The sequence below is a fragment of the Wyeomyia smithii genome, chromosome 2 (genome assembly GCF_029784165.1).
Source record: "Wyeomyia smithii strain HCP4-BCI-WySm-NY-G18 chromosome 2, ASM2978416v1, whole genome shotgun sequence".
NCBI classification, from domain to species: domain Eukaryota; kingdom Metazoa; phylum Arthropoda; class Insecta; order Diptera; family Culicidae; genus Wyeomyia; species Wyeomyia smithii.
The window spans coordinates 269,499,934-269,527,705 of NC_073695.1; the positions used below are offsets into that span (position 1 = coordinate 269,499,934).

General features: G+C 39.4%; 3 protein-coding genes across 4 annotated transcripts in view; 1 reads left to right on the forward strand and 2 right to left on the reverse strand.

Moving 5' to 3' along the window:
- Nucleotides 1-27,772, reverse strand: part of LOC129725907 (sodium-dependent serotonin transporter) — a 138,124-nt gene that overhangs the window by 78,288 nt on the left and 32,064 nt on the right. The window lies entirely within an intron of this gene.
- Nucleotides 6,817-8,032, reverse strand: LOC129725908 (uncharacterized). Of its 2 annotated transcripts, none has more exons than XM_055682338.1 (5): nt 7,878-8,032; nt 7,673-7,814; nt 7,516-7,613; nt 7,185-7,444; nt 6,817-7,125 (listed from the first exon to the last, which is right to left on the reverse strand). In XM_055682338.1, exons 1-5 carry the CDS (start codon nt 7,943-7,945, stop codon nt 6,914-6,916), a joined length of 780 nt encoding a protein of 259 aa, XP_055538313.1. In that variant the 5' UTR covers nt 7,946-8,032; the 3' UTR covers nt 6,817-6,913. The 2 variants fall into 2 exon arrangements, with proteins under 2 accessions (XP_055538313.1, XP_055538312.1); XM_055682337.1 differs by having other exon boundaries at nt 7,185-7,465.
- On the forward strand, nt 25,756-27,738 carry LOC129720602 (uncharacterized protein K02A2.6-like). Its single transcript, XM_055672090.1, has one exon. It carries the CDS (start codon nt 25,756-25,758, stop codon nt 27,736-27,738), a length of 1,983 nt encoding a protein of 660 aa, XP_055528065.1.

Sequence of the window (27,772 nt, forward strand, 5' to 3'; positions counted from 1 at the left end):
CGGGCATGTAAAGAGGATCTGGGTTGCCTACCTTCCAAAACTGAAATTTCCAAATTTTTAACATAAAACATATGAAAAGTGTCCGTTATAATGTGTTCCTAAAAAAAAAGTTGAACTTTTTTGATAATAATTCCTTTGTGTCGCTCTTTTCTACAACCATTTACCGCATAAAGTCATCCAAACGGATCATTCACACGGTCACGCATCTACCACAACCGGCAAAAAGTTCAAAAACCGGAGCACCAAATGCAACGATCCACAGGTTGAGCGAAACAGGAATGACCCTACACGGCTATAGATTATTTTACTTGACGTTTCAGAGCTCAATTCGTCAATTAAATCATAACAGAAAACATGGAACAGTAGGGTGTCCCAAAATAAATCGATGTTGAAAAAGTCAAGGTGCTCAGCCCTAAATTGAAAGATAATGTTATTTATAGCATTTTTGTAGAACATTTTGACTTTCTAAAATATTGTTTTCAGGTTGCCCAAACGTGATTTATGAAAAAATGACTTTTTCAAGCTACAAACCCACTCTTTTGCACTTTTTTCAATTCTGTTCGATCCCTAAATTTTTCCATATATTTTTTTTATTTTTGTGGTGTTGTTTTTGAATATTTTGCATGGTTCAGCTCAGCATTGCATTCAGATTTTTGACTCCCAGAGCCCATTAAACATCACAAAAAAAAAATTTCTAATAATTTTTAGATAAAACCTTACATTACACAAAAAAAAAATTTGATCAAGAACTGAAATTCTCATTGCAAAGCGGGATTTACGATGAAAGTTTACATGCAAAAAGATACTTGATATCTTATCGGGGAGCTGAGATATTGGCATTTTTCTATGTGATAGAAAAGTATGCATTTTGACAAATATGGTACATAACTGTTTTATTTTGGGAGATAAAAATAGCAATGTTCAGAAAACAAATGCTTTTTTGGATGGCTGATAACTTAGTAGAAGGTTTGAAAAATCGGAAAAATCTGCGAAAAAAGTTAGAACGAAAATTATGATTTTTAGTACCTTCGAACAGGAAACTCAATGTTGCACGTAATATGTGAGAGAGATAGAAACATGATGTCTTCGGTAAAGTTTCTTGTTTTAAGATAACCTAAAACTTTGTCGAAGACACCTTGCGTCTATTTTATTTTGAATAAAAAGTAAATTTTTTATCTCACTCATAGGTGAATTGATCACCTATCTTTCTACATTAAAAGATGCATTTTTGAATATCCTGAAACTCTTCCGAACATACCTTATGGCTATAATCTATATTTGAATCACTATTTAGGGAATTATACGCACAAACGGCAAAATAAAACACTGTGCCACGAAATTATTGAGCTTTAGTGGCATTTTTGACAAAATGCATAGTTTTCTATCACATGTATAAACGCCAATATCTCAGCCCCCCGATAAGATATCAAAGATCTTTTTTCATGTAAATTTTCGTCTTAAATCCCGCTTTGCAGTAAAAACTTCAGTTCTTGGTCAAAAAAATGTTTTATATGTGTTTTGAAGGGTTTTATCTGCAAATTATGAGAAAAATTCACTTTTTTGTGATGTTCAATGGGCTCTGTGAGTCAAACAATTGAATACGATGCTGAACCAAACCATGCAAAATATTAAAAAACAACCCCACAAAAATAAAAAAATATATGGAAAAATTTAGGAATCGAACAAAATTGAAAAAAGTGCAAAAAAGTGGTTTTGTAACTTGAAAAAGTCATTTTTTCATAAATCACGTTTGGGCAACCTGAAAACGATTTTTTAGAAAGTCGAAATGTTCTACAAAATGCTATGAATAACATTATCTTTCAATTTAGGGCTGAGCACCTTAACTTTTCGAACATCGATTTTTTTTGGGACATCCTAATGGAACAGTCAATACCATGTAGCCTACCCTACAAGTTCATTAAATGGTTATACAAGTTTTTCACAATATATCACAATATATAGGCTGTCAAAGTGACTGTCTATATTTTTTTTAAACTAAAAAAAATCCGAAATGTCAGGACTGTAGCAGGTACTTTACCTGAGATATCGAAATATAAAGATAAAAAATGGCAAAAAAGAAGAAAATGAGATCAAAATCATTAGTTTAAACTTTGTTAGTCGGAATCATAGTACTCCCAAGAGCTCCCCGGTTGTGGCCTTGTTTTTTTAATAGAGTATAGCAGCGATCACCTGCGACCAAGCGTTAAAAAACCGTTTTGAAAACTTTTGTTTTTCATAGGAAATATGAAAAATCAACTAAACATTTTTTGATCATGATAACAAAACAACTATTACGAATATATATTCTTATAAACGTTATAGATTGGGCCACATCTTTTTACTCCCGAAAGCTGGGTCATTGTTTATTTTCAGGGTTCAGATATCTAATAACAACTTCTGAAGAGTTTTGCTGTGACCACCTGACACCAAGCGATTTGGAACGTTTAAAAAACATATAATCCCTCTAAGAAATACACAAAATCAAATATATTGTAACCCTATTTAAAGCCAGGACACCCTAATAGACCAATAAAAAAATACTATTTTTTATGGTGACCAATTGCTACAATTTTAACCAAAATTGAAGCACCTGAAACTAAAACAATTTTTTGAAGTAGAATACTTCTCTCAGGAAGTTCGGCTACATAGGGATGTGAAATGAAAATCTAAAACTGAAAAAAGTGAAAAATATGTCCAATTTCAAATGCTAATAAATCGGTTAGTATTCGCTAAATTTCCTTCGTTCTTGCAGCAATAGATTGGAAAATCTTCTAAGATTCTTCCCAAAAGAAGATAATTGTAACTTTAAAATTCACACTATTGTACTATTGAAAATAGTCAAGCCTTGTCGAAACGAAAAATTCGACCTCTGATTGGTCGTTATATGATTGCTTTCCAAGCACGGTCGACAGAATCATATACCTTGCAATTTAAAACATGCTATTTGGCCTATAAAGGAACCTGTTTTAGCCGAAGTCACTCATGATAGTTCTAGACGGCGACAACAGCAGTCGTCCTCCCTTAGCAGCAGCACTAGCAGTGCAGTGGATACCAGCGATGGCGGTAAGCGGCCACAGCTGTGGCGTAGCAATGGATAGTTGCAGCGGATTCTAGCAACGATAGCAGCTGGGCCAGCTGATGCAGGGACAGTGGATACCAATGGCAGCGTATCGCGGCCACAACTGTGGCATGGCTATGGATACTATGGATGGATGCACTAGTTGCAGCGGATCTCAGCATCGATAGCGGCTGATGCAGTGAAGCACTTTAGTGAAATGCAGTCTCCATGCGATAGTGGGCACTAGTAAATGCATTCAATGAAAAGTTGACTCATTTTGACAACACGTGAGCCGTCTAGTTTTGAGTGTTATATCAGCATTTCACGGTTTACTTTATCACAACGAATACTTTGTTCGCACTTATCCGATACTAAATTGAACAACAAATTGTTCTTTTCAGGATGAAGTAAAAACCTGATGATTAAAGGGTTAATATTTTTAAATTTGTAAAAGTTATAAATTTTACTTTATTACCGTGTCTCAGAACGTACTGAATTATCTTTTCCTTCAGTCATGAGCACGACATCCGAAAAATTTCATCTCAAAATTTAAAAATTGTCAAGCCCCAACCATGACAAACAACATACTATATTATTGAAAATGTTCGACCCTTGTTGAAGCGCAAAATTCGATTGATCCGATTAGTTAACGTTTATTTACTAGAAAAAATGACTGACACGCAAGCAGCCGGGTTATCTTTCTTGTAAAAGTATTCTGCTTCAACCTTGCGGTCGTGGCTTTGCACACAACCCTTCTGTTATTTTTGGCTAAGAATCGCGGTAAGTACTGGGTGCAGCAGGAAAAAATGTAAAAATGTATGGTTTCGGTTTTTGCACGGTTCAATTTGTTCAACAGAAAAAATTGGGACGTGTTGCCACCAGCAACCATCCAAGCGTTCCAACTATCCAAGCGGACAACACTGTTCGAATTGGCTATATAATTGGTTATTAAATTTTCTCGGTAGTCCGGTAGGCGTCGAAAAAATTTAAATTTGGACGTGTTGCCAAAATCAAACGAGGCCTAAATTACTTCAAATCCCATTTTCAATTACTTTAAACAATATTATCAACATTTTCGAGTTATGTTATGTTTATGAGGTTTTTTCGAACAAAAGTACTCGATGTGTCCTCAATTTTTATCAATGACATCCTTTCAAACGTAGTCCTCCTCGATTCAAAGTCAAACTAGGATGAAATGTTTTGCAGATGCGCACTACAACATACGCCCGAACCGAATTTCAAGGAAGCCACAAATCGTTGGACTATAACTTTATGTTTTTCATCAGTCATTGTGGAGTCCGATTTGAACCGTGAAATAGCGCTCCATCCTGTTATAGAACAACGTATTGATCCTAAGAGTAATTGGAAGTACTTGGTTTTTCAGAATAACGATATACACCACGGTATTATTTTTAAAATTAGCTTCAATGAAAACAGGCGGCATTTTCAAACCGTTGGACACCACCCAGCCGAACATTTTGGAACCCGCAGGATTTTAGATTCGGGACTCAAAAACCAAATACGCACATTTTTTTCAGTGAAACGAACCGGTTTGTGCGGCTTAAGGACACAACATCGATGCTGAACAGTTTTTCTTTGGAAGACAGTATTATTATTTTTTCCGTCCTCAACAAAATAAGCAATCTCTTCGAAATAGTCACTCGTAGCTCCTTTACTCGCTCCGTAATGAAGTTATGTTTCACGCTAGCTCTGAGGAATGCGTAAAGTCTTCTATGATGATTTCTTGCATTGATTTTACAGAAATCTTGGCTTTTTTGGCAACTTTCCTGATGGATCGTACCGGGCTGCAAAGAATCTTTGTGCGGACCGATTTTATCTACTACTTTCCGGGCTCCGCTGCTTGAGACCATCCTGTTGAGACTTTTTGATGCGATAAAATGTGTATAAATGATATCCTATTACCCCATGAAACCTTCTTCGGCGTGTTCTGGGTTCTGGGCGAGCAAAAAACTCGTGAAAACTTCTTTAGCGTTCATTTTCTCAAATTTGCTATAAAATAATACAGATATTCTGATACAGCAAACATTTTCGGATTTTATTTCTTCCGGCCCTCGTATAAACCTACATATTCTACCATAATGCCGGAACCGGAACCGCTTGACCGATATTCACCAAACTTGATCTACATGCTCTTCACATATTGGAGGTAATCTAAAGCGTATGAGAAAACGGAGGGCAGCCACTAGAGAGGGACAGGGGCTGAAACGGCATGAACTGACAGAATAAAAACGCGCCGGCGAGTCAAGTTTTCACTAGCTTTTTTCCCGAGTGTGCACATGCGTCAAAAGAGTAAGCTCAAGTGAAAGAGATGTGATCCACAACCTCCGGTTTCGCTGGATCGAATTTGTTTACAACTTTTCAAGCGAAGTGAAATTTGATTGAGAGTTCAGGTTTTAGAATTTGAAAAATCAGTCTAAAACTTAGGACTAGAATGCAATCAGCAATTAGGATGCACGATTTGAAACTTTCAATCTATATGCCTAATTTCAACATCCTTGTATCATATTTATTTCAACCCAGAAACTACACACAAGAGCTGAGATCGGCTTCAAAATCCAGCAGATTCTCAATTAGAAATAAAAAAAAAAAAAAAAACAAACAGTCCCAAACTAAGAATTCATGTTTCGGAGTTCACGATTCGAATTGCACAATTATAAAGCCGAGATTGAAAGCTTAGTATTCAATATTCAGAATATAAAATACAGTTCTATGCAGAATCATATAGAAAGGCGAACCGAGAAGTCCGAAATTTAATGTATGGAACCACAATTTCAGTTTACCGATTACGAAAACCAGAATCGGCTCACATCGGCAAACTTTAAACTAAGAATAGAAGCAAAAAATTCAAATGGAAAATATAGGATGGTCAATCCTGAACTCAGAGTATTGAATCAACATTTTAGAATTCGAGCTTGAACTTTACAATAAACTTTAAATTTAGGATTTCTTATTTAAGTTCTATGAATCAACAATTTAAACTCAATGGATTTTCATTTGAGGGTTTCATTGAGACTGAGGAATGTTTCTTGGTGGAGTAAAAAAAGGCAAAAGTGAGTAAAAACTCTGAACAGTAATCGAGCAAATCTATCGAATAGAGTAGAACCACCACAAGGCTCTGAAGGCTCTGACTGAATATACCAGAAAGTAAAGGTGTGCCAAACAAAAGGATTGGAGACGGATATTTCAGGATCAACTACGTTCCAACAGTCTACTAATGTCTACTAGGCTTGTGAAATCTTCACACCTTCTAGAGTTTAATGAGAATAGAGTTCTTTTCAACCTTTCAAATCTGCTAGAAAAGATTAAAGATTTCCAGTACTTCTCCAGCAGGGATAAAAAGTGCTAATTGCCCTGCTGACTGAATTATCCAAGGTTAGTGTTACTCTGTTTTACATACTATGAGAAATGAGTTACTAGAGACATGGAGGTGGAGCTCTTAACCGTAGTAGTAATATAAGCAGTTATTGTAGACTAAATAGAATGCTAACAGCTGCTGTGCTCCAGATTACAGCGCTTTTGTTTTGTGTTTGTGCCCTTTAAGCTTATTTCATTTCCCCGCGGGAAATAATATATTAGCAAACTGCACCCAGTTAGCGGCAGAAGCGCGGAAGATGCAATTCAATTAGATTTGTAACCGGGAAGCGAAGTGAATTACGACAGCATCAGCGATAGAGTAAAAAGGATCTTCACTTTTCTCTCGGATCGACAACCGAACCGGCGTCAAAGTAAACAATCACTTAAACACGGGAAATTTATTGTAATATAAGTGCATCAGTAGGCGGTTAAATTAATTACTAATCAGCACGGCATTAGACAACTGTCCATTTAGGACAATCACTCAGCCGTCGTCTGCCATGGGTTCGGATTGACGAAGATTTTCGAAATCGTTCCCCGAAGACTCTCGGTTCCCCGGTTCAGCGGAACCGGTTTCGGCTTGTCCTTCGCCGACTTCAGCCACTCGTCGTAGAACATCCTGGACAGATCCTGTCGCTGATGTTTGAATTCTTCCTCCATCCGCTGCTTGGCCAAGTGGCGTAGTTTCGATTCTGTGAAGTTATTATGGTCATGTTTCAGTAGTTACGATCGCTGTAAAACAGAAACTCACGTTCCTCCTGTTGCTTAACTCGACTTAACCAAACATTGAAATTGGTAATACTTTCTCCACTGCTGGCCCACTTTCGGGTTACATTCTGCTCGGTTTCCTTTTTTTGCTTTCGCTTTTCTTGAGCTTTTTGCTTTTTTTGTTTTTCCTGCTCCTTTCGTTCCATCCATTTCTTGAGTTTTTCCTCACTTTCCCGCTTTCTTCGTTCCTCTTCCAGTTTTCGCTTGGCTTCCTCGTGTCGTTTGCGGATTTGTTCTTTCTCCCTGCGTTTGCGTTCCATCTCTCTAGAGGAGATCAATCAAATGAGGTTAAATTTTAGACTACGAATACATACATTTTAGCTTTCAGCCACTTGTCGAACGCTTTGGAATCATACTGACGTCTCTTCGGTACAATTTGCGCTACAGTCGTGCTGCTACTTGTATCGGAATTCTTCGAGAGATAGTTTACTTGATGAATATGAGGGACAAACATAATCTGAGGACGCTTACATAGTCATCACAAAAGTTTCCTGCAACCTTCAAAGTACTATTGGTGAGCGCGGAAACCACGGAACAAGCGTCACTATCTTCTTCATCTTCGCTTTCCGGCCGGTGACGGTCTTTGGAGATGAAGACCGCCCTGTTCACCTCGCTGTATTAGGTTGCAGAGGAAATATCAAAACAAATGTCATACTGTCAAACTGTTAGCTGTTACCGGATGCCATCGCCGGAACCACAGTGTCCATCCTCCCCAGTGTTCATCCTCGCGTACAGGATACTCATCGTTTTTTTGTCTATTTCTTTAGTGTTTCTCCACCGGCGGAAAATTTTCTATTACACTTGATGACAGCTGGAAAAGTGAACACACGATTTCGCAGTCTGCTTGGTTAAAGTCCGTTTAGTCGTTGATTTTTGATAGGATTTTACGTCATTAGAATTTTGAACAATTTTCAGTTTTTATTTAGGACTTGAGAAATGGGTTCTAACAGATAACACGTTCTTTTTCAATTGTTTTTTTTTTACGTTTATATTTTTGTTCATCTATAATTTATTTGACACGGCACAAATACAATTTAATGTTTAACGGCGCCAATTATATCTGGTAGCTTACTTTCTAAAGTATCTTAATAACTAAAAGCAAATTTTTTATCCTCGCTGCCGACTACGAGCTGAAACTAAATCTAACTTAAAGCTAGAATATTTTGCATTAAAAGCACAGGTTTGCTGTTTGATGGTTTTCATTGCCATAGGTAAGCAGCATATTAAATTTGTTCCGCTGCTGGGCCAAGATATTACGGACTGGCATATTGGGTTGTTTCCATCGGGCCTTGAGAGTATCGTGCGGGTCTGATTGCTGTTTCCGGATCCGGGGTCTTAACGTGTTCTTGTCGTTTGGTTGGATGTAGGCGGAAGGGGATAGGACTAAACTGGGGCGTAGATGGATTTCAGGAAAACGTATATAAGGGACATGTAGGATAGGTCACGGCTCGCCAAGACATCACGAACAGGAACAGCCGGCTGCCTACCTTCGGCCTGCAGGGAAGCTATTAATCTAGACCTGGCGTCACGGTGTACAGGGCATGACCAAACAACGTGCTCTATGTCGTGATAACCTTCACCACAGGCACAGATACCACTTTCCCCGAGCCCAACACGACGGAGATGCGCGTCAAATCTATAGTAATTGGACATAAGCCGGGACATCACGCAAATGAAATCCCGACCTACATCCAACCCCTTAAACCACGGGTTCGTCGACACCTTGGGGATTCTGGAATGTAACCACCTTCCCAGTTCCCCTCTGGTCCAAGCATTTTGCCAACTGATGATCGTATTCTGACGTACGAATGAGAAAAATTCATTAAAGGCAATTGGTCTTTCATAAATATCACCGTTTGTTGCGCCCACCTTAGCCAAAGAGTCCGCTTTCTCATTACCCGGTATCGAGCAGTGAGAAGGGACCAACGCTAAGGTAATCTGAGTAGATTTTTCGGATAAAGCACTCAGATGGTCCCGTATTTTCCCCAGGAAATACGGAGAGTGCTTAACATCTTTCATCGATCGGAGAGCCTCAATGGAACTGAGACTGTCCGTAAAGATGAAATAATGGTCCGTGGGCATTTTTTCGATGATCCCTAGGGTGTACTGAATTGCAGCTAATTCTGCGACGTAAACAGAAGCAGGATTATCGAGCTTATGGGAGACGGTTAAATTGTTATTGAAGATACCGAAGCCAGTGGACCCATCAAGAAGTGATCCGTCAGTGTAGGACATATTGTCGCAGTTGATGTTTCGATATTTATTGGAAAAAGTTTTGGGGATCTGCTGCACGCGTAAATGATCCGGGATTCCACGAGTTTCTTCTATCATGGATGTATCGAAAAACACAGTAGAATCCGAAGTATTTGATAAGTTGACACGATTTGGAATATTCGAAGAAGGGTTAATAGTTTGGGACATGTGATTGAAAAACAATGTCATAAAACGGGTTTGAGAATTAAGTTCGATTAACCTTTCAAAATTTTCAATCACGGGACGGTTCAAGACCTCACATTTGATAAGAATGCGAGAAGACAGGCTCCAGAAGCGGTTTTTCAATGGTAGTACTCCAGCTAAGACCTCCAAACTCATCGTATGGGTCGACTGCATGCAACCCAAGGCGATACGCAAACAACGAGCGGAAGCAGAAACACCCGTACTCAATAACAGACAGTATCGTTGTTTGGTAAGGCCTTATAAGGTCTCCTGGGTGGGCTCCCCACCATTGTCCGGTTATTGTACGAAGAAAATTCAATCTATGTTAACATTTTTTCATCAGATACCTAACATGACAACCACAGGTGCCTTTAGAGTCGAACCAGACACCAAGATATTTGTGTACCAAAACCTGAGAAATCGTTTTACCCAATAATTGTGTTTGAAGCTGAGCAGGTTCATGCTTCCTAGAAAAAACTACTATCTCAGTCTTCTCCGGAGAGAATTCGATACCTAGCTGTAAAGCCCAAGCAGACAAATTGTCCAAGGTATCTTGCAATGGTCCTTGCAAATCGGCAGCTTTGGCTCCTGTAACAGAGATTACACTGTCGTCTGCAAGTTTACTTATCGTGCATGAATTTGCCAGACATTCGTCGATGTCATTTACATAAAAGTTGTAAAGAAGGGGGCTTAAACATAAGCCCGGGGGAAGACCCATGTAGCTAATGCGAAAAGTTGCCAAATCGCCGTGCGTAAAATGCATGTGCTTCTCGGACAACAAATTGTGCAAAAAATTGTTTAAAATTGGAGAAAATCCTTGTCGGTGAAGTTTGCCCGAAAGAATGTCAATAGAAACGGAATCAAAAGCCCCCTTAATGTCCAAGAACGCAGACGCCATTTGTTCTTTGCGAGCATACGCCAGCTGAATATCTGTTGAAAGCAACGCAAGACAATCATTCGTCCCTTTGGCGCGGCGGAAGCCAAATTGAGTATCTGATAGTAGACCATTTGATTCGACCCAATGGTCTAAACGACGGAGTATCATTTTTTCCATCAATTTCCGGATACAGGATAGCATTGCAATCGGCCTATAAGAGTTGTGATCAGAAGCTGGTTTCCCTGGTTTTTGGATGGCGATCACCTTCACTTGCCTCCAATCCTGCGGTACAATGTTTTGCTCCAGGAACTTATTGAACAAGTTCAACAAGCGCCTCTTGGCATTGCCGGGTAGATTCTTCAACAAGTTGAATTTGATTCTATCTAACCCAGGCGCGTTATTGTTACAGGACAGGAGGGCAACTGAAAATTCTGCCATCGTAAAAGGTGATTCTATCGCGCCGTGGCCCGGAGACGCATCGCGAACAATATTTTGCTCAGGAACAGAGTCCGGACATACTTTCCTGGCAAAATCAAATATCCACCTACTTGAAGACTCCTCGCTTTCGTTGACCGTTACGCGATTCCGCATTCTTCGGGCTGTGTTCCAAAGAGTGCTCATCGATGTCTCCCTCGACGTCTCGTTCACGAACCGACGCCAATATCCGCGTTTCTTTGCTTTAGCCAGGCTTTGAGGCTTGGTATTAAGCTCCGAATACCGTATATAGTCGTCGGGTATACCTCCCTTCTGGAAGGCCAAAAACGCGTCGGATCTTTGCGTGTAGACATCGGAGCACTCTTTGTCCCACCACGGAGTTGGAGGCCGCTCTTTGATCGTTACGCCGGGATATTTCTTCGTTTGGGCTTGCAACGCGGCGTCGAGGATTAAGCCCGCGAGGAGGTTGTATTCTTCAAGTGGTGGATGATGATGAATCGACTCGACCGCTTTTGAAATCATTTCCGAGTATAACTTCCAATCGACATTCCGTGTGAGGTCATACGGAATGTCAATTGGTCGCATGCGAGTTGACCCGTTAGTAATTAAAATAAGAATAGGCAAATGTTCGCTACCGTGGGGATCGAGGATTACCTTCCATGTGCAATCCAACCGTAGCGACGTCGAACATAAGGATAGATCCAAGGCGCTTGGGCGCGCTGGAGGTTTCGGGATACGTGTCATTTCACCGTTGTTTAAAATAGTCATGTCGAAGTCATCGCAAAGGTTATAGATTAAAGAGGAGCGGTTATCATTGTAAGGGGAACCCCAAGCCACACCATGAGAGTTGAAGTCTCCCAAAATCAAACGTGGCGAGGGAAGAAGTTCTATTAAACCAAAGAGCAGCCGTTGCCCAACATGTGCTCTGGGAGGAATATATATTGAGGCAATACAAAGCTCTTTACCTTGTATTGTCATTTGACATGCGACAACTTCGATGCCTGGAATCGAGGGGAGGTTAATACGATAGAAAGAATAGCACTTTTTAATCCCTAGAAGTACTCCTCCATATGGGGTGTCTCGATCAAGGCGAATTATATTAAAATCATGGAAGTTGAGATCAATGTTTGAAGTAAGCCAAGTTTCACAAAGGGAAAATGCATCGCATTTGTTTCTATTTATTAAAACTTTAAATGAATCCATTTTTGGTAAAATACTTCTACAATTCCACTGTAAGACAGAGATAGAATCCTTCGTATACGCAGATGAATTGGGCATCGAAGGATACAATCGCTGCAAGGAGGGGCGATTTGGCAGTCAACTGCTTCAAAAATGATCTAACTGCTGGGAGGAATGCTGTAAGAAAAATTTTAATTGGATCGGGTACATTGAAAGTTTCAAAAATCCAGTCCACAATGTCAGAGAATTTCACAAATCCAGAGTTTGTTTCATCAACTGGGTGTGCAAAAGGAACAACTGGGGTTTTAGATGTTCCTGGCAGTGTTGGGAACTCCTTCTGGGACTTTAAATTTGCAAGCCCAGGAGGAGTTTGCTCCGGTTTTTCCGCAGCACTGTTTGGTTTGTTTGTAACATTCATTTCACTTTGGGAAATCTTAGGACCTTTTCGGGGAAGTTTAGGAGAGGAAATATTTTTCCTCTTTCTAGACGCCCCAGGATTGGCATAAGTTGTTCCCGCTGGTGAATCGTCAGAATCGGTTTCATCAGAGGACAACAGATCAAAGGGGTTCGATGTTATGGTAGAAGTGGTCACGGTCTTCTTCAGCATCTCAGCGTAAGATCGCTTTGAACGCTCCTTAAGTGACCGCTTGATTTTATCTCTGCGCTGCATGTACACCGGGCATGTGGAGAGCTCATGCTGATTTTCCCCGCAGTGAATACATTTTTCAGCATTTACACTGCAAGAATCTTCCGCATGAGTCTCCCCACACTTGCTACATCGTGCCTTATTGCAGCAATAGGCGGCTGTGTGGCCTAACTGCTTGCAATTGGTGCAATTCATAACACGGGGTACATACAATCGCACAGGCAGACGAACCCGGTCGATCGAGACGTGGCTAGGGAGTGCAGATCCGGCAAACGTAACGCGAAACAAGTCTGACGGAGTGTAAACTTTTTTACCGCCGACGAGAGACATGGACCGCAATTGCTTACAATCCAAAATCTTCGCCTGTGTTTCGGTATTTTTGAAGCAACCGGTTGCGCTTTTTAGGATACACTCGATAGACAGACTCGAATCTGTTATGACACCGTCGATCTCCACGTCTCGTGCGGGTATATAAACGCGATTCTCGCGTGTGAAAAGCTGTTCCAGGTCGCTGACCACGATACGGAGCTTGTTGGGTATGACCTTAGAGATTTCAGTCACGGCCTTGTACCCCTTCGTCAGGTCTTTCGAAATCTGCAGGATGTTTAACGGTTTCGATTTCGGTCCTGCTTTTGGCCGAAAGAAAACAGTAAAGCTGCCCTGAGATCCGTCCGGGTAAAGCCTGGGGCGAGGGGGGACTGGAGAATTAACAGAGGAAGGGTTGGCAGGAGGGACAGGGTCGGGGGGATTCGGGGATGGTGGCACGGGAGGCGAGGGATCTACATCCATCGCGCTAAATCTAGCGCACTAGCGCCGACAGAACACGTACCTTTTTACTTCTCCTTTCAGCAGGGCTGGTTGTCCGAACGGTCGAAGCTGCAGCCGTTACAGCCAGCAGCACCAATACAGCAGCTCCAAACAGCCACCAGCAGCGAGCCGGGTGTGCGATCACTCAGCACAGCGACACAACTCGCTGTCAACTGTTGGCTTCTTCTTTTTCCTCCTTTGTGTTGAGATTCTCGGCCACTGCTGTAGCACAAATCACTTAGCAGCCAAATCGGCTTACGCACCAGCAAACAGCCACGATGCGAAACAGTTGCACAAAGACGGGTGACCTTGAACCTTCACTCGACCAGGCAAACAATGCCAACACTTGCTCGCGCGTCTTTTGTTTTATATTCTATCGGAGCGATCACCAAACACGTCCGATACTGATGCGTGTTCGGCACAGAATGGTGTTTTTTTTTTTTGTTTTATTTTAATTGCAAAAATGTTTACGTGACTCGTTCAAGAAGATATTCAGAGGTTCATAAGCGACATATAAAAAATTGATAAATTTCTGTTTTTTTTTTTGCTCGTTTAATTTGTCATCATTCCTGGATACCCGGACGAACACATACGATTCGCATAGATTCTCTAGGATTCCTCACATTGGATTCGTGAGCGTCCTTGAAAAGGATTCCTGAAAAAAAAAATCCTCAGGAATGCCCTGTATATTTCTTGAATAAGAATCGTGAGTGGGAATCCTCCGGATCGTGTTTGCGATTCCTTTCACGATTCCGTCACCATGTTAATCGGTATCCTGGGGATCCTTACTCAGGATTCTCTGCGTGTTAGTAAGGGTAGGTTTCCGACATTTCTGGCAAATTCCATAAAAGTACAGATTTCTTTTTCTCACTTATGAACTGTGCATTTTCGAGGTAGATGTTCGACTGTAAAGTAGATAGTGAAACTCAACAAAAGATTGGCGAAGCAAACATGAAAAAAAAACTGAAAATAATATGTTTGAGTTATTTGAACCAATCAGTAAAATAACTCAAACATATTATTTCAGTTCTTTTCCATGTTCGATACCGCCTTGTCTCCAATGTGTCCAACGTCCGATATAACGTCTATAAGCCTCGCATCCATATGCCTTGTGTATCGTCACGGTGGAAATCCTTTAATCATGGCAGAGAGTGCTGTTTTCATCTCAAAACCAATCAGAACTGAAAACAAAGCAAATGCTATCTAATATGGGCAATTTCGAACCCAAAATGATGTCAAGAAACCTCAAATCAACTCATAACACGATTTTGAATTTAAGATAGGTTTCTGCAACAGTATAATTTATCCAAATATTACCTCGTATTGGTATTTTCGAAATCGAGAAACCGAAAATCAACTTCATAGTCATTTTGAAAGTCAAGATGGTGACTTCCAGTTTCTGGAAAACAGCATTAAATGATCGAATACCATCTAGGGTAGGGAACGGCTTAAGCAGTAGCGCCTATTTTAATCAGTCGAAGAGAACAGGCCTCCAACTCCTGCATTTTGATCAATATCGACAATTTCAATGATGGAAACGAAAACTTTGATTGTCTAGCTGTCTTACGAATATAAGAAATACCGGTAATCACAAAGACATCTGTGAACAATTGCAATTGAAACAAATCGACCGTTATTGCAGCCATTCATTAGCCACTTCGGGTGCTCAAAAAAACGCCTGCTAAACAGATGGAAACTGCTTAAAATAGGTTCGTGGTGATTGGAATAGTGTCCCTCGATTGGTAACTTTGATTGATGATTGTTAAAGTTTGCTAACTTAGTTTTACCACTGTTATGATTTTTTTGCTTTTTGATGTCGCTTAGTTGACGCAATAATTGTGAGATAGAGCATAAAGTAATGAAAAAATTCTTTACAGCATGTTGTTTCACAATTGTTTTATTTTTTTATTTTGTTGCACTGTGAAAACGAAGAAAACACTGCTGAGTAGTTAACATATACTTAAGTATAAAAATAAATATTACCTGTAAATCTTTGAAAACCGTTTTGGCATTACTGTCAACTTTTTCAGTTATAAAACGGACTCTACTGTGATGCCATTTTTTCCTATTCTTGCTAAAAACTTTTTTTCATTGAGCTCTGGAACACAGCTCATTTGTTAACCATGAGTTATTTTGTTGACCATGAGAAAACTAAACCATCGGCTATCATTTCCAACACTATTCGGGAATCCAAAAATTTTGGGTATAGGGTAAGAAACGGCTTAAGCAGTGGCGCCTATTTTAATCAGTCAAAAAAAAACTAGCCTCAGACTTCTATGGTTGATGAGCAGTCTTACGAATGTATGAAATACCATTTAACACGCAAAATCTTTAAATAAGTATGAAGCGAAAAAATCAACTTAAATTGTATCCCTTCAAGTGCCCTTTGGGTCACTAAAGAAAATCCGCCGCTTAAAACTGGTTCGGAGTGATTGAAATAGTGTCCCTCGATTGGGAACTTCTATCTAATATTTTTATAGTTTGCTAAACCAGTTTTATAATCTAAACACAGTTGTTCAAATGGCTGAGTTATTTCTTATTCAGCCCTTGTTCGGCTATTTAGGAAGCCGAATGTAACAAGTAGCTGATTTCGTTCTCCAAAACCGACCGATTATAAGCTGATTAAACACTTACAAATATATTATTCTACCTATGTCCAACCGTCAGCTGAATAAGATTAGTTATAGAAGCGCTTATTAAGCCAAAAAATGTTTCTTAGGTTGGCAGTATGTTTGTAAAAACAGTAGCTGCTTTAAAAAGTGATCTGGAAAAAAAAGTTGGTATTCATGAAGCAGGTGACAACGAAAGGAACTCCTGTTCCTGATGAGAATGACGAAGAAAATGCATTGTAAATTTAGTTATTTTCAATTTGCTCTGCTATCAGAAATAATACCCATCGGCTCCATTGAAAACATTAAAACCATTTTAAAATAGTTCATCGTACTGAAAATAAATTAACAGAATTTAAATTAAATTAACATACTGTTTTCTTTCTGTTTGGTATATTTTTTACCATTCGGCACAATTTTTTTTTATGTGTAAATACGTTTCGCTTTTTAAAATATCTCACAAACATTCAAACACCGGATAAAAAATGATAGATTTTTAAACAGAAGACAGTAAGTATCTAGAAGCGTTCATTCAACCAGTTTGTTCAGTGTTTAATTGATGTTGTCTAATAGCTATTTTTTTTTAAATTGAAATAGCGCTTATCCAGCCAACGATTAAATAATGGCTTGGAGTATTTCACAAGTTTGTTTAAACCTGAATTTATTGCTTGTTCAGCTGATAAATCAACCTAGTGTTGTAGCAATCACCTGTATGGAGACTTTATTAAGCTATTTTGAAATTATTAGCTGTTTTATTCAGCCCAAATGTTCGTTGGTTTATGTCTGTGCGAACGCAATTTTTTCGAATCACGGATAGATTTTCTTCAGATATTTCGATTTTTTCGAGCAATTGCAGCCATTTTTCAAAAACAACTAGCATCTCTGCTAGAAATACTCAGATTAGCGGTGAAATAAAAAAATAAATTTCACAGTTGGATAGATTTTACAAGACGTTTCTGAACTCAATACATGAATAAGATTTCGCCAGAAAGCTTGACATAACGCACGTAATAGCAACACCAATATCAGCAGGGTCCGTGACACTAGTTCGTAAAATTGTCTATTTCATATGTCACAGGTGCCAGATCACTTCTCGAAGGGTAATGTTAACTAACTTTTATATCTGATTAGTACAATCGGTGGTGACGATGGAAGGGGCCGTTCACATTCCCCGTGGACAGAAAAATCGTCAACTCTTAACTGAAGCAACCTTAATAACTGTAGTTTCAGCCAGAACCACTTAGTAGCATTCTCGAAAAATATCAGTCCATGATTACAAATAGAACTAAAAACCACAAGAGCGTCAAGACACAGAACAAATAACTTAGCTTAGCTTAGCTTAGGAAAACAGAATATGTCTTCTAACGCGGCTTGAAAATCATAAAAATACAATAATCTCAAACGACTGTAGGGAACGATGTTAAGAAAGAGAGAGTGATAGTTAGAGATAGTGAGGAAGAGTGAAAAAAGAATGCGAGTGTAAGAAAAACAAAGACAAAGTCAGTCGTATATATCATCAAGGTAGAAGACAGCTTATTAAATCGACTAAAAAAAATAATATATTTACCGTAAAACGGGTCGAATAGAAACAGTCTCCGATATACTTTGCAGTGTACAAAACATACCGTAATGCCTAGAATAAAGGTAAAAGCTCCAAAACATGGGTCATTCTTTCATTGAAACAAACACTCATCAGTCGACTGCCTTTCTCTAGTTCTGATTAAAGATTCGAATTTCACTTTGAAGAACAAAGCACAATTACATCATCTCTGTTAATATGAGATCCAAAAAGTGGTTAAAACTTATTTACATAGCGTAAATGTTCGGTTTATTACTTCATGTGTGTCGTCTTGTTGTTGGGATATGTCCTGAAAAAGGTCCCCATTAGGAACGGAAGTATCCGGGGTTGGGTCAAACATTTCTCGACTACACAGAAAAATAAAAATACCCAAATATGCATATTTTCGACGCAAATCAGCCCTTCTGTGCGGGAAGGTACTTTTAGATAAAAGTGATTTACCTACTTTTGAGTACCTGCACGGAAGTCATCATTTAGGTAAGATCGGATACCTTGAATCAACAATATCAACATCAAAAACTCCATACAAATTTTTACCCAAAATTAAGTATTCGTATTGTATGAAGCTGTTGGGTTACTTTCACCAATTTTTATGCGTATTATATACCTAAACCAGTAAAAACATTCAGGTTTACGTAAATTTACGTTGTTTTTACGTGTTCACTTGGTAATATTTCTTTTGTGTGTACTTTGCGATAAGGTCGTATGTCTAAACGTAAACAAAACGAGTGAGAGTTATATTTCTTGTACTTCACAAGCACAAATCATCTCTCACTCGTTTTGTTTACGTTTAGACATACGACCTTATCACAAAGTAGTCCAGATTTCACAAAGTAGTCCGATTCACGGTCAGCAAGCTCAAAGTGGAGCAAAATGGCTTTCATAAGCAAAGTTTTTTGGCACCTGGAAACGCCAGAGTTCGAACCTCTATTTTGTATTTTTTTAACAAACTGACTGTAGTGCTTTTAACCTTATTACTAACTATTACTTTATACTATTGAACTATCCGAGAAATATTTTTTACATGATTTTTGAAAAGCAAAGATTGTAATAACATTTTTCAAGCTCAGAAGTCTTGTTTCTATTCACCCCATTTTACGGTAACGGACACATGGATTGGACACGACAACGACCAGAAAATTACATGACCAAAACACAACCAAAATTCCTGAAAAACGTTCGACTCGCTGCTCATCTTTCCTTCTGAGTATTTCTAGTTTCATCGTAAAGCCACACTCTTCTAGCTCTTGGTTAGAACGTATGTTCCTTCAAGCTTCATGATTTTTCACTGTTTCATTTTCGCCTGCTTCGTTGATTGTACTGTCGCGGCGAGGTTGCAAAACGTCAGCAGTCGGAGTGAAAACAAAAGGTTTTTTGTCGAAAAAATCGCCATGACGGAAGTAAATTATCTCACCCACATACAACCCATGCGAATTTTAGAAAGTTGGGCGTCGTACAAATTACGTAACGCATGAAGGGGGAGGTGGGTTGAGCCTGCGTTACTTATTGTTACATAGGGGGGAGGGGAGTAGTGGAGACCGTTACGTTACTGTGATGTTTGCATGAAATTGCAAATTCTGTAGGTTTTAGGCGTTACGTATTTTGTGTACGACGCCTTACTAAAATGGTTGTATTGTTGTTGTATTTATTTTATTGAGGTAATACCATAGGGGTCATTCATCATAATTTTCATTTTTAGTTCATAACAAAAAATTATTAAATTCCGTTCTTAGGCAGTGACAAGGCTTCTTCCAAAATAATGGCAACGTTGTTGTTAGATCGTTCGGTATCAAAAGTTCTACAGTCAATCAAGATATGGTGGATTGTGAGGGGGGAGCCACAAGTAAATCAATCAGGGGGATCAGTTTTATGTAGTCTATAACTGTGGGTATAGCGTGTGTGGCCAATATGTAGACGGGTTCAGACACGGCAATCAGCCGGATTTTTACTGTCGGGCCAACAAAGAGTTGAGAGTTCGAACCTTCTTTGACTACAAGAAGTGTTTTTAAGCCATTCGATATCCGAAGAGTCCCTTATTCTGTTTCTAGTCCGATTGACATCAATAGCGGGGAGAGAAAGTACATCAACCGGTTTTTCTCGACCTGAACCAGCAAGCTTCTCGACAATTTCATTGCCACGAATTCTAGAGTGTCTAGGAACCCAGCAGAGAGTGATTTTATCATTAATGAACGTTAGTTCGGTCTTAGTTAGTCAAGGATGGAAGGTCGAATCAGAATATTAAGTCTGCAGGCAACTGGTTGAAACGTTAAGGATGACAGTACTAAAATGGTTGCTATCACATTCACTCTTAAGGAAATTTTCTATTCTCTGCACAAACAAATTGAAGGTGGCAGCACCGTAACTCTGTCAGAGCGACATGCCTCTCGGAATAAGGTCAAAAAGTCAATGAAAGGTTATGTGTCCATTTTTAGTAGGAAAATGTCCAATTCTTGTGCACTTGAGAATTCGGGAATTCTTGCATAATGACCTTAAATCAACCATTGCGAAATACCTCAAAGTTTCTGTTAGTTTTTTACAAACACTCTTCTCACATTGGTATCGTACACATATCCATAATGAGTTCTAGAAGTTAAATTAAGCACGCAGTGATCCTACAAAATCAAAGCAAAATTAATGCTTAAGAAAAGTCTTGTATGAGAATCCCCTACCCCTGAAAACAAGATTTAGTAAAATCATGTCAAGTAAGTAATTTCATCATTGTTTTATTAAAATTGTAATCGCTTTACAAAACTAAACCTACCTAATACCCATGATACGATCCTCAACCCGAGTGGTGGGCACCGCTGACTGGAAAAATTTAGCCCGATAATCGCTAAATACTGAACCCATATTAGACTTTCATATGGGTCATTCCATCTCAAGTGTGCAAAAAAGAGACAAACGTGTCACCGACCTCCTCAGATTTGGCTCAAATTTTGTGGGATGGCTGCATTAATGTCATTATGCAAAAATCCCAATTTCGGTGCCGATCGGTTCACCCCCCGCCTGTGAGACCCTCTCTTTTTTTGAAAATGGTGCAATTTTTCGTCAAGAAGCATTGTTTTTTTTTTTATTTAAATTATAGCTTCAAAAGCATGATGTCTAGAAATAAATTGACACATGAATTTTGAAGAAAATTAGTTGAGGATTCCAAAATTAATAACAATTTTGTTTGGCAGTGTTGCCAGATATGTTATTTTTACAGTTTAAAAATTAAATTGCATTTTTCGGCCAATAAGTATATTTTGATTTCAGACTCGACAATTGCATCGTGTTGCTGAGGAAATTCTAACCTAAAATCGCCTATTACGTAGAAATATTATGAGAAAAACTAGAATTACAGCATTCTTAAGAAACTTTAACTTTTATTTGAATTCTTATTTTAGAAGCGAGCCATTATAGATGCTCCTATTGTATTCATTAGGGTGGGGAATCGTTATATGGAAAAAACGAGACTTGATAGCAGAAAGCCAGAACCAAGTTTTTTTGTTCTATTTGGGGTCCAAAACAATCCTGAATTTATTGGAAGTCGATTGGTTTTGTCTCCGCTTGGCGCATTGCATTTTAAATTTATATGGAGATTTGTATGGAAAAACCAACTTTTTTGCATTTTCCATTCTAAAGAGCTCAAAATGGCTCAAACCATAGCTTTCATGACTTCAAATGGTAGGTTTTTTGATGCCTAACAACTTAACCGAAGACACTAAAGAGCTAGGGTGTGCCAAAAAAATACTAGAGCTGTTCAAAGTTGAGTATGTCAAAATTTATGTTGCAAATCATGTTTTCTGCCAACACTGCCAGTGTGCTGGCGTCAGTCAGATTTCCATCAGAAGTAACCTCTGAAACATGTTGTAGATTCTATTTACGCCTAGAATATTGACCTAAATTTGTTTGCTTGATCATGCTGAGTGTATAAACTCGTTACGACAGATTACTACTGATGGGAATCCTACTGACGCCGGTGCATTGGTAATGTTGGCAGAAAACAAGATTTTTTACATTTAAATCGACATACTCAACTTTGAACAGCTATAGCTTTTCTTAGGGACATTATAGCTCTTTAGTGTCTTCTGCAAAGTTGTTAGGCATCTAAAATACTATACTTTAACATAATGTAGTGCATTATTAGAGCATTATTGAGCTCTCTAGAGAGGTAAATGCAAAAAAGTAGGTTTTCCCATATGAATTTTCATACAAATTTGAAATGCAATACGCCAAGCGGAGACAAAACCATTCGACTCCAGGTAAATTTAGGATTGTTTGGGACCCCAAAAAGAACCAAAAAAACTTGGTTCTGGAAAATCGATTATTTTTCCCCACCCTAGTATTCATCCTTAATGAATACAAAACAAACGTCATAGAAAAACAAATAGGGTAGCAGTACCAGTTCTGGCATAAGCGCAATGGTACCAGTTACGGCAATATTGCATTTAAATCCCATAGACCATTACTGGTGATGTCATAACTGGTACATTTTTAAGGTATTGCCATCTGGGACAGTGCCTAGCAAAAAAAATTGAGAAGGTCGCATACATGAGGTGTGTACACTTGAGATGGAATAACCCATATCCTAGTAACAATATTGGTTTTATCGAAGTTTTATAACGCTTAATACAGCCAAAACAGCGCTATAAAACCTTGCCAAAACCACTTTTGTTACTTGGGTTGGGTTTTATTTTATAACAAAAGAAATAATTACTTTTGAGGGCCATTCACAATAAGAGGTTCAAAGTTCGCAAAACAGTGTTCATACTTAAGGATTTTGTTAAAACAAGAAGCAACAAAAATTATTCTGCTTATATATGAAATAAATACTTTTAAGAATATTTTTATAAAAAATCAATTAGGTATATGAATCGAAGAAGTAGAACTGAGGTTGCCATAATTAGCGAATTAGCGGAATTTTGAATATTATGTTTTAAAACATGTGGTGAACGTAAAGGATTGTGAATCTTATTCCTCAACCATTTCACCGTTCAACTTATTCTGGGCTAATAGGTTACGGTTATGACAACTCGCCAAAACGATTTTGAGGGACACAATTTTGATCTTTATTTCATTGGCGATCCCTTGCTGCTACAATGCAGGTGCCTTTCATGGTCCTGATGTCCAGAAGAGCCGCTTTTTTGGGTCGAATAGCAACTTCCTTGCTTTCCATTCACGACACGAAGTTTAGTCGTTTCAGGCTACGAAACGAATTCATTTGACAGGGGAAACGACTGATTCAGATTTCGAGTAGTTTAAAAAGTCAAGCTCGAAAACAAACACATGCACTTCTTTTCGACAAAAATAATGTTTTTGACTATGACATGACACAAAGTGGGAGGGACAGGCTTGTTCAGTTGTTTCATTATAATCGTGTTGCGGTAGTTGCACACCCCTTGTCATTAGATGACCCTGTATTGATACTGACACTTTGTATTAATTTTCATTCGCTATTAGTACGTGCTTCTAGACGGTTCAATAAATGAATTTGGTTTAATTATATCGCGTGTATTACTCAAATAGAACATGGTGTCAGAAGTAAAAAAGTAAAGTTTGTTTGTGAAAATAGTGTTTTCTGCGTCATTGACATCGCGAAACAAAAAGTAACAAATAATCGAGACTTTCAAAAAGCGTCACGGGAATAGTGATTGTGGGAAAACGCAAAGTCGCAATTAGTTCGCGACCATTTTGTTTTCAGCAGTTATTACGCATCCTCATTGAAATGGTTAATCAGCAGTTCCAGCAACTTTTGGATCATCAAACCAGAATGTTTGAAGAGCTTTTCCGTGGAATAACAGCGACAGTGAATCAACAATCAATAGCCGCTACCGTATCGGCTAGTCGCCAGCCATGCACTGCAAGCGTTTCGGTACCTCAGCCATCGCCGCTTGCATTAGAAGGAGATATGGAAGCCAATTTCGAATTTTTTGAAAAGAGTTGGAGAGACTACGAAAAAGCCATTGGAATGGACCGGTGGTCAGCTACAGATGATCCTCAAAAGGTTAGTTTTCTCCTGGCGGTGATCGGAGAGCCAGCAAGAAAAAAATATTTTAATTTTGAGCTCACCACGAACGAACAAGCCAACCTTGAAGCAGCCTTGCTTGCTATCAAACAGAAGGTTGTAGCTAAGCGAAACATAATCATAGATCGACTAGATTTCTTCTCGGCTGCACAGCTTTCAAGAGAGACTATTGATGATTTTGTTTCACGTCTCAAGACTTTAGCTAAAATAGCTAAATTGGGTGCATTAGAAACCGAACTAATAACGTTCAAACTAGTCACTGCAAATAAATGGCTCCATCTTCGCACTAAGATGCTCACAATATATGATAATGACTCCTCGAAAGCAGTTGACATGTGTAGAGCAGAAGAGATAGCAGCCAATCGATCTTTAGAGCTAGGAATGCCGAATGCTGATGCGGAGGTTAAAAAGATACAGAAGGCCAAAACAAAGTTACCTCGCTGTAAGTTTTGTGGTGATCAACATGAGTTTGCAAAAGGTGTCTGCCCAGCGTTTGGAAAACGTTGTCATCGGTGCAATGGTAAAAACCATTTCGAAAAGGTATGTAAAATAAATAAAAAGTCTCGCAAACAGAAGCCACGACGAGTTAAAAAAATCAACGAGGAAACAAGCGAGTCAGAGGAAGATTCTTCCGTTGGTGATGAATCGGAGGAGGATTCAGATCACGAATACGAAATCGGAAAAATTTTCGATAGTACATCCAGAGGAGGAGGTGTATCAGCTCAGTTAGACCTCAAATTTGCTGGTGCTTGGCAATCAGTAGTATGCGAACTCGACACAGGAGCGAACACGAGCCTGATTGGTCATGCTTGCTTGTCGAAACTTATTGGGAACGAAAATCCACCACTATTGCCTTCCGTCTACGAAGCTTCGGTGGAAATCCCATTAAAGTTTTGGGACAAGTTAAGATTCCATGTCGTCGGATGGGAAAAGAATACAGTTTGGTGCTACAAGTAGTCGACGTAGATCATCGTCCCTTACTATCTGCAAAAGTGTGTCGTGTGCTAGGCTTAGTTAAATTCTGCAAAGCAGTTTCTCTGAGCGAACCTAAATCGTCAACATCATATAGCAATTTACTCAACGTTTATCGCATCGAAGCTCAACAAATTGTTGAAGCACACAAAGGACTCTTTGTCGGATATGGAAAACTAGCTGGAAAGGTATCACTAGAATGCGATAAAAGCATTTCTCCACTAATTCAACAGCCACGTCGAGTACCTATCGCTTTGCGAGGTAAGTTAAAACAAGAATTGTTTTCTCTCGAAAAAGATGGAATAATTGTAAAAGAACCACAACATACCGATTGGGTTAGCAATTTGGTTTTGGTTCAGCGTGGAAACGCGCAATCAAAAGGCATCCGAATTTGCCTAGACCCCGTTCCTCTCAACAAGGCAATCAAGAGACCCCATTTGCAGTTCATAACTCTTGACGAAATTCTCCCAGAGCTAGGTAAAGCAAAAGTGTTTTCGACAGTGGACACAAAAAAAGGATTTTGGCATGTCGTTCTGGATGAACCTAGCAGCAAGCTAACGACATTTTGGACTCCCTATGGACGGTATAGATGGACACGGCTTCCATTTGGCATTTCTTCCGCTCCTGAGATTTTCCAAATGAAGTTGCTGGAAGTAATCCAAGGACTTGACGGAGTATAGTGTATCGCAGACGACCTGCTCGTGTATGGGAAAGGGAACACGTATGTAGAAGCATTGATCGATCACAACAAAAACTTGAGAAACCTTATGTCCAGACTTGAGCAACGTAATGTTAGACTAAACCATTCGAAACTAAAATTATGCCAGACTTCAGTACCTTTTTACGGACACGTGCTTACCGACCAAGGTTCAAAGCCTGATGAAAGCAAGATCTCAACTATTCGAAACTTTCCTACTCCTTTAAATCGAAAAGAAGTTCATCGCTTTATCGGTATGATAAATTATTTGAGCCGTTTTATCCCGAATCTTAGCATGCATATTACAAACATGCGGAAACTGATATCTAATTCCGTTAGCTGGCAATGGACTGCAGTTGAGGAAGGAGAATTTAAAAGCGTGAAAGAGTTGGTATCGGATATTGGAACACTACGCTACTACAACATGAACCTGCCGATAACCATCGAATGTGACGCGAGTTGCTTCGGTTTAGGAGCTGCCGTATATCAACAGGATGGAGTTATTGGATACGCTTCCCGAACGTTAACTGCCACAGAGAAATCGTATGCTCAAATAGAGAAAGAACTACTGGCCATTTTGTTTGCTTGCATCCGTTTCGATCAATTGGTTGTGGGAAATCCTAAAGTCACTATTAAGACGGATCATCGGCCACTCATAAACATTTTTCAGAAGCCACTGTTATCAGCCCCGCGTCGACTAACGTTGGAATATGTGACTGGCAAAGATAATGTGGTTGCCGATGCTCTATCGAGGGCCCCGCTTCACGACGATATTACTGTAGACGCATATAAGAAGAGCAACATATACAAGGTCTTCGAGGATTTGGGAAATGTCAAGATGAGCAATTGCCTAAGTATTTCGGATACTCGCTTAAGCGAAATAATGCAAGCAACAGCAAAAGACTCGACGATGCAGCTCATCATCGAATACATCCTGAATGGTTGGCCAACAACGGCTGACCAAGTGCCCGATAGTGTGAAGATTTATTTTCGTTACTCGCAAGAGCTGTCCACCCAAGACGGACTTATTTTCCGGAACGATAGAATCCTGGTACCGCAACCTTTGCGCAGGAAGCTCATTGATATTTGTCACGCAAGTCATAACGGAATTGAAGCTACGTTGAAGCTGGCTCGAGCGAATGTCTTTTGGCCAGGAATGAGTGCTCAGATAATAGAAGCTATCCAGTCGTGTGCAACATGTGCTAAATTTGCTGCATCTCAGTCCAATCCGCCTATGATAACTCACGGCATTCCAGTGTACCCTTTTCAGTTTGTTTCCATGGATGTGTTTTTCTCTGATTACCAAGGAACTAAGAGAGCATTTCTTGTGACAGTTGACCATTACTCGGATTACTTTGAAGTTGATATCTTGAAAGATTTGAAACCTGAATCAGTTATAGCCGCCTGCAAGGAGAACTTCGCCCGTCACGGTAAGCCACAAATTATACTAACAGATAACGGTACGAACTTCGTTTGCCGAAAGATGGAAGAATTCGCCATCGAATGGGATTTTCAGCACACTACATCATCTCCTCATCACCAGCAATCTAACGGGAAAGCGGAGGCAGCCGTGAAGATCGTTAAACGTTTACTGAAAAAGTCAGAAGAGTCGGGAATAGATTTTGGGTATGCTCTTTTGCATTGGCGGAATATACCCAATAAAATAGGTTCCAGTCCAGCGGCCCGTTTATTTTCGAGATCCACGAAGTGCGGTATACCGACATCGGCGAAAAATCTATTCCCAAAGGTTGTCGAAGGTGTTCCGAATTCTATCGAGGCAAACCGGGAGAAAATTCAAGTTCGCTATGACAACTCAAGTAAACATCTACCTGATCTTCAAGTTGGATCGCCAGTATATGTGCAGTTAAATCCAGAAATTTCAAAAGAATGGTCTCGTGGCACTGTGTCGAATCGCTTGAGTGAACGTTCTTTCCAGGTGGAGGTAAATGGTGCAGGTTATCGCCGTAGCTTGGTCCACATTAAACCCTGCAAAGATCCTACCACAATTCCAAATTATAGTATTTCAACGAAGTCGTCTCAGCAAGAAACTATTTCTGATACGCCTGTTCCGAATGATACATTTTTCGCGAATGACTGTCATGCGTCGAATCAGTCAGCACCTGCTGCGATTGATGCAGCATCGACTGCGCTCCCCGATATGCCTTCTGCGACACAACGTGGTTTTTATTCAAAAGAGAAACGTGCTTCATTAGCTATAAGTCCCATCGTACGACCAAGAAGAGAAAGTCTTCTACCAACTAAGCTTAAAGATTATCATGTAGATTTAAGATAACTTTTTTAATAGTGAGGAGGATGTTGCGGAAGTT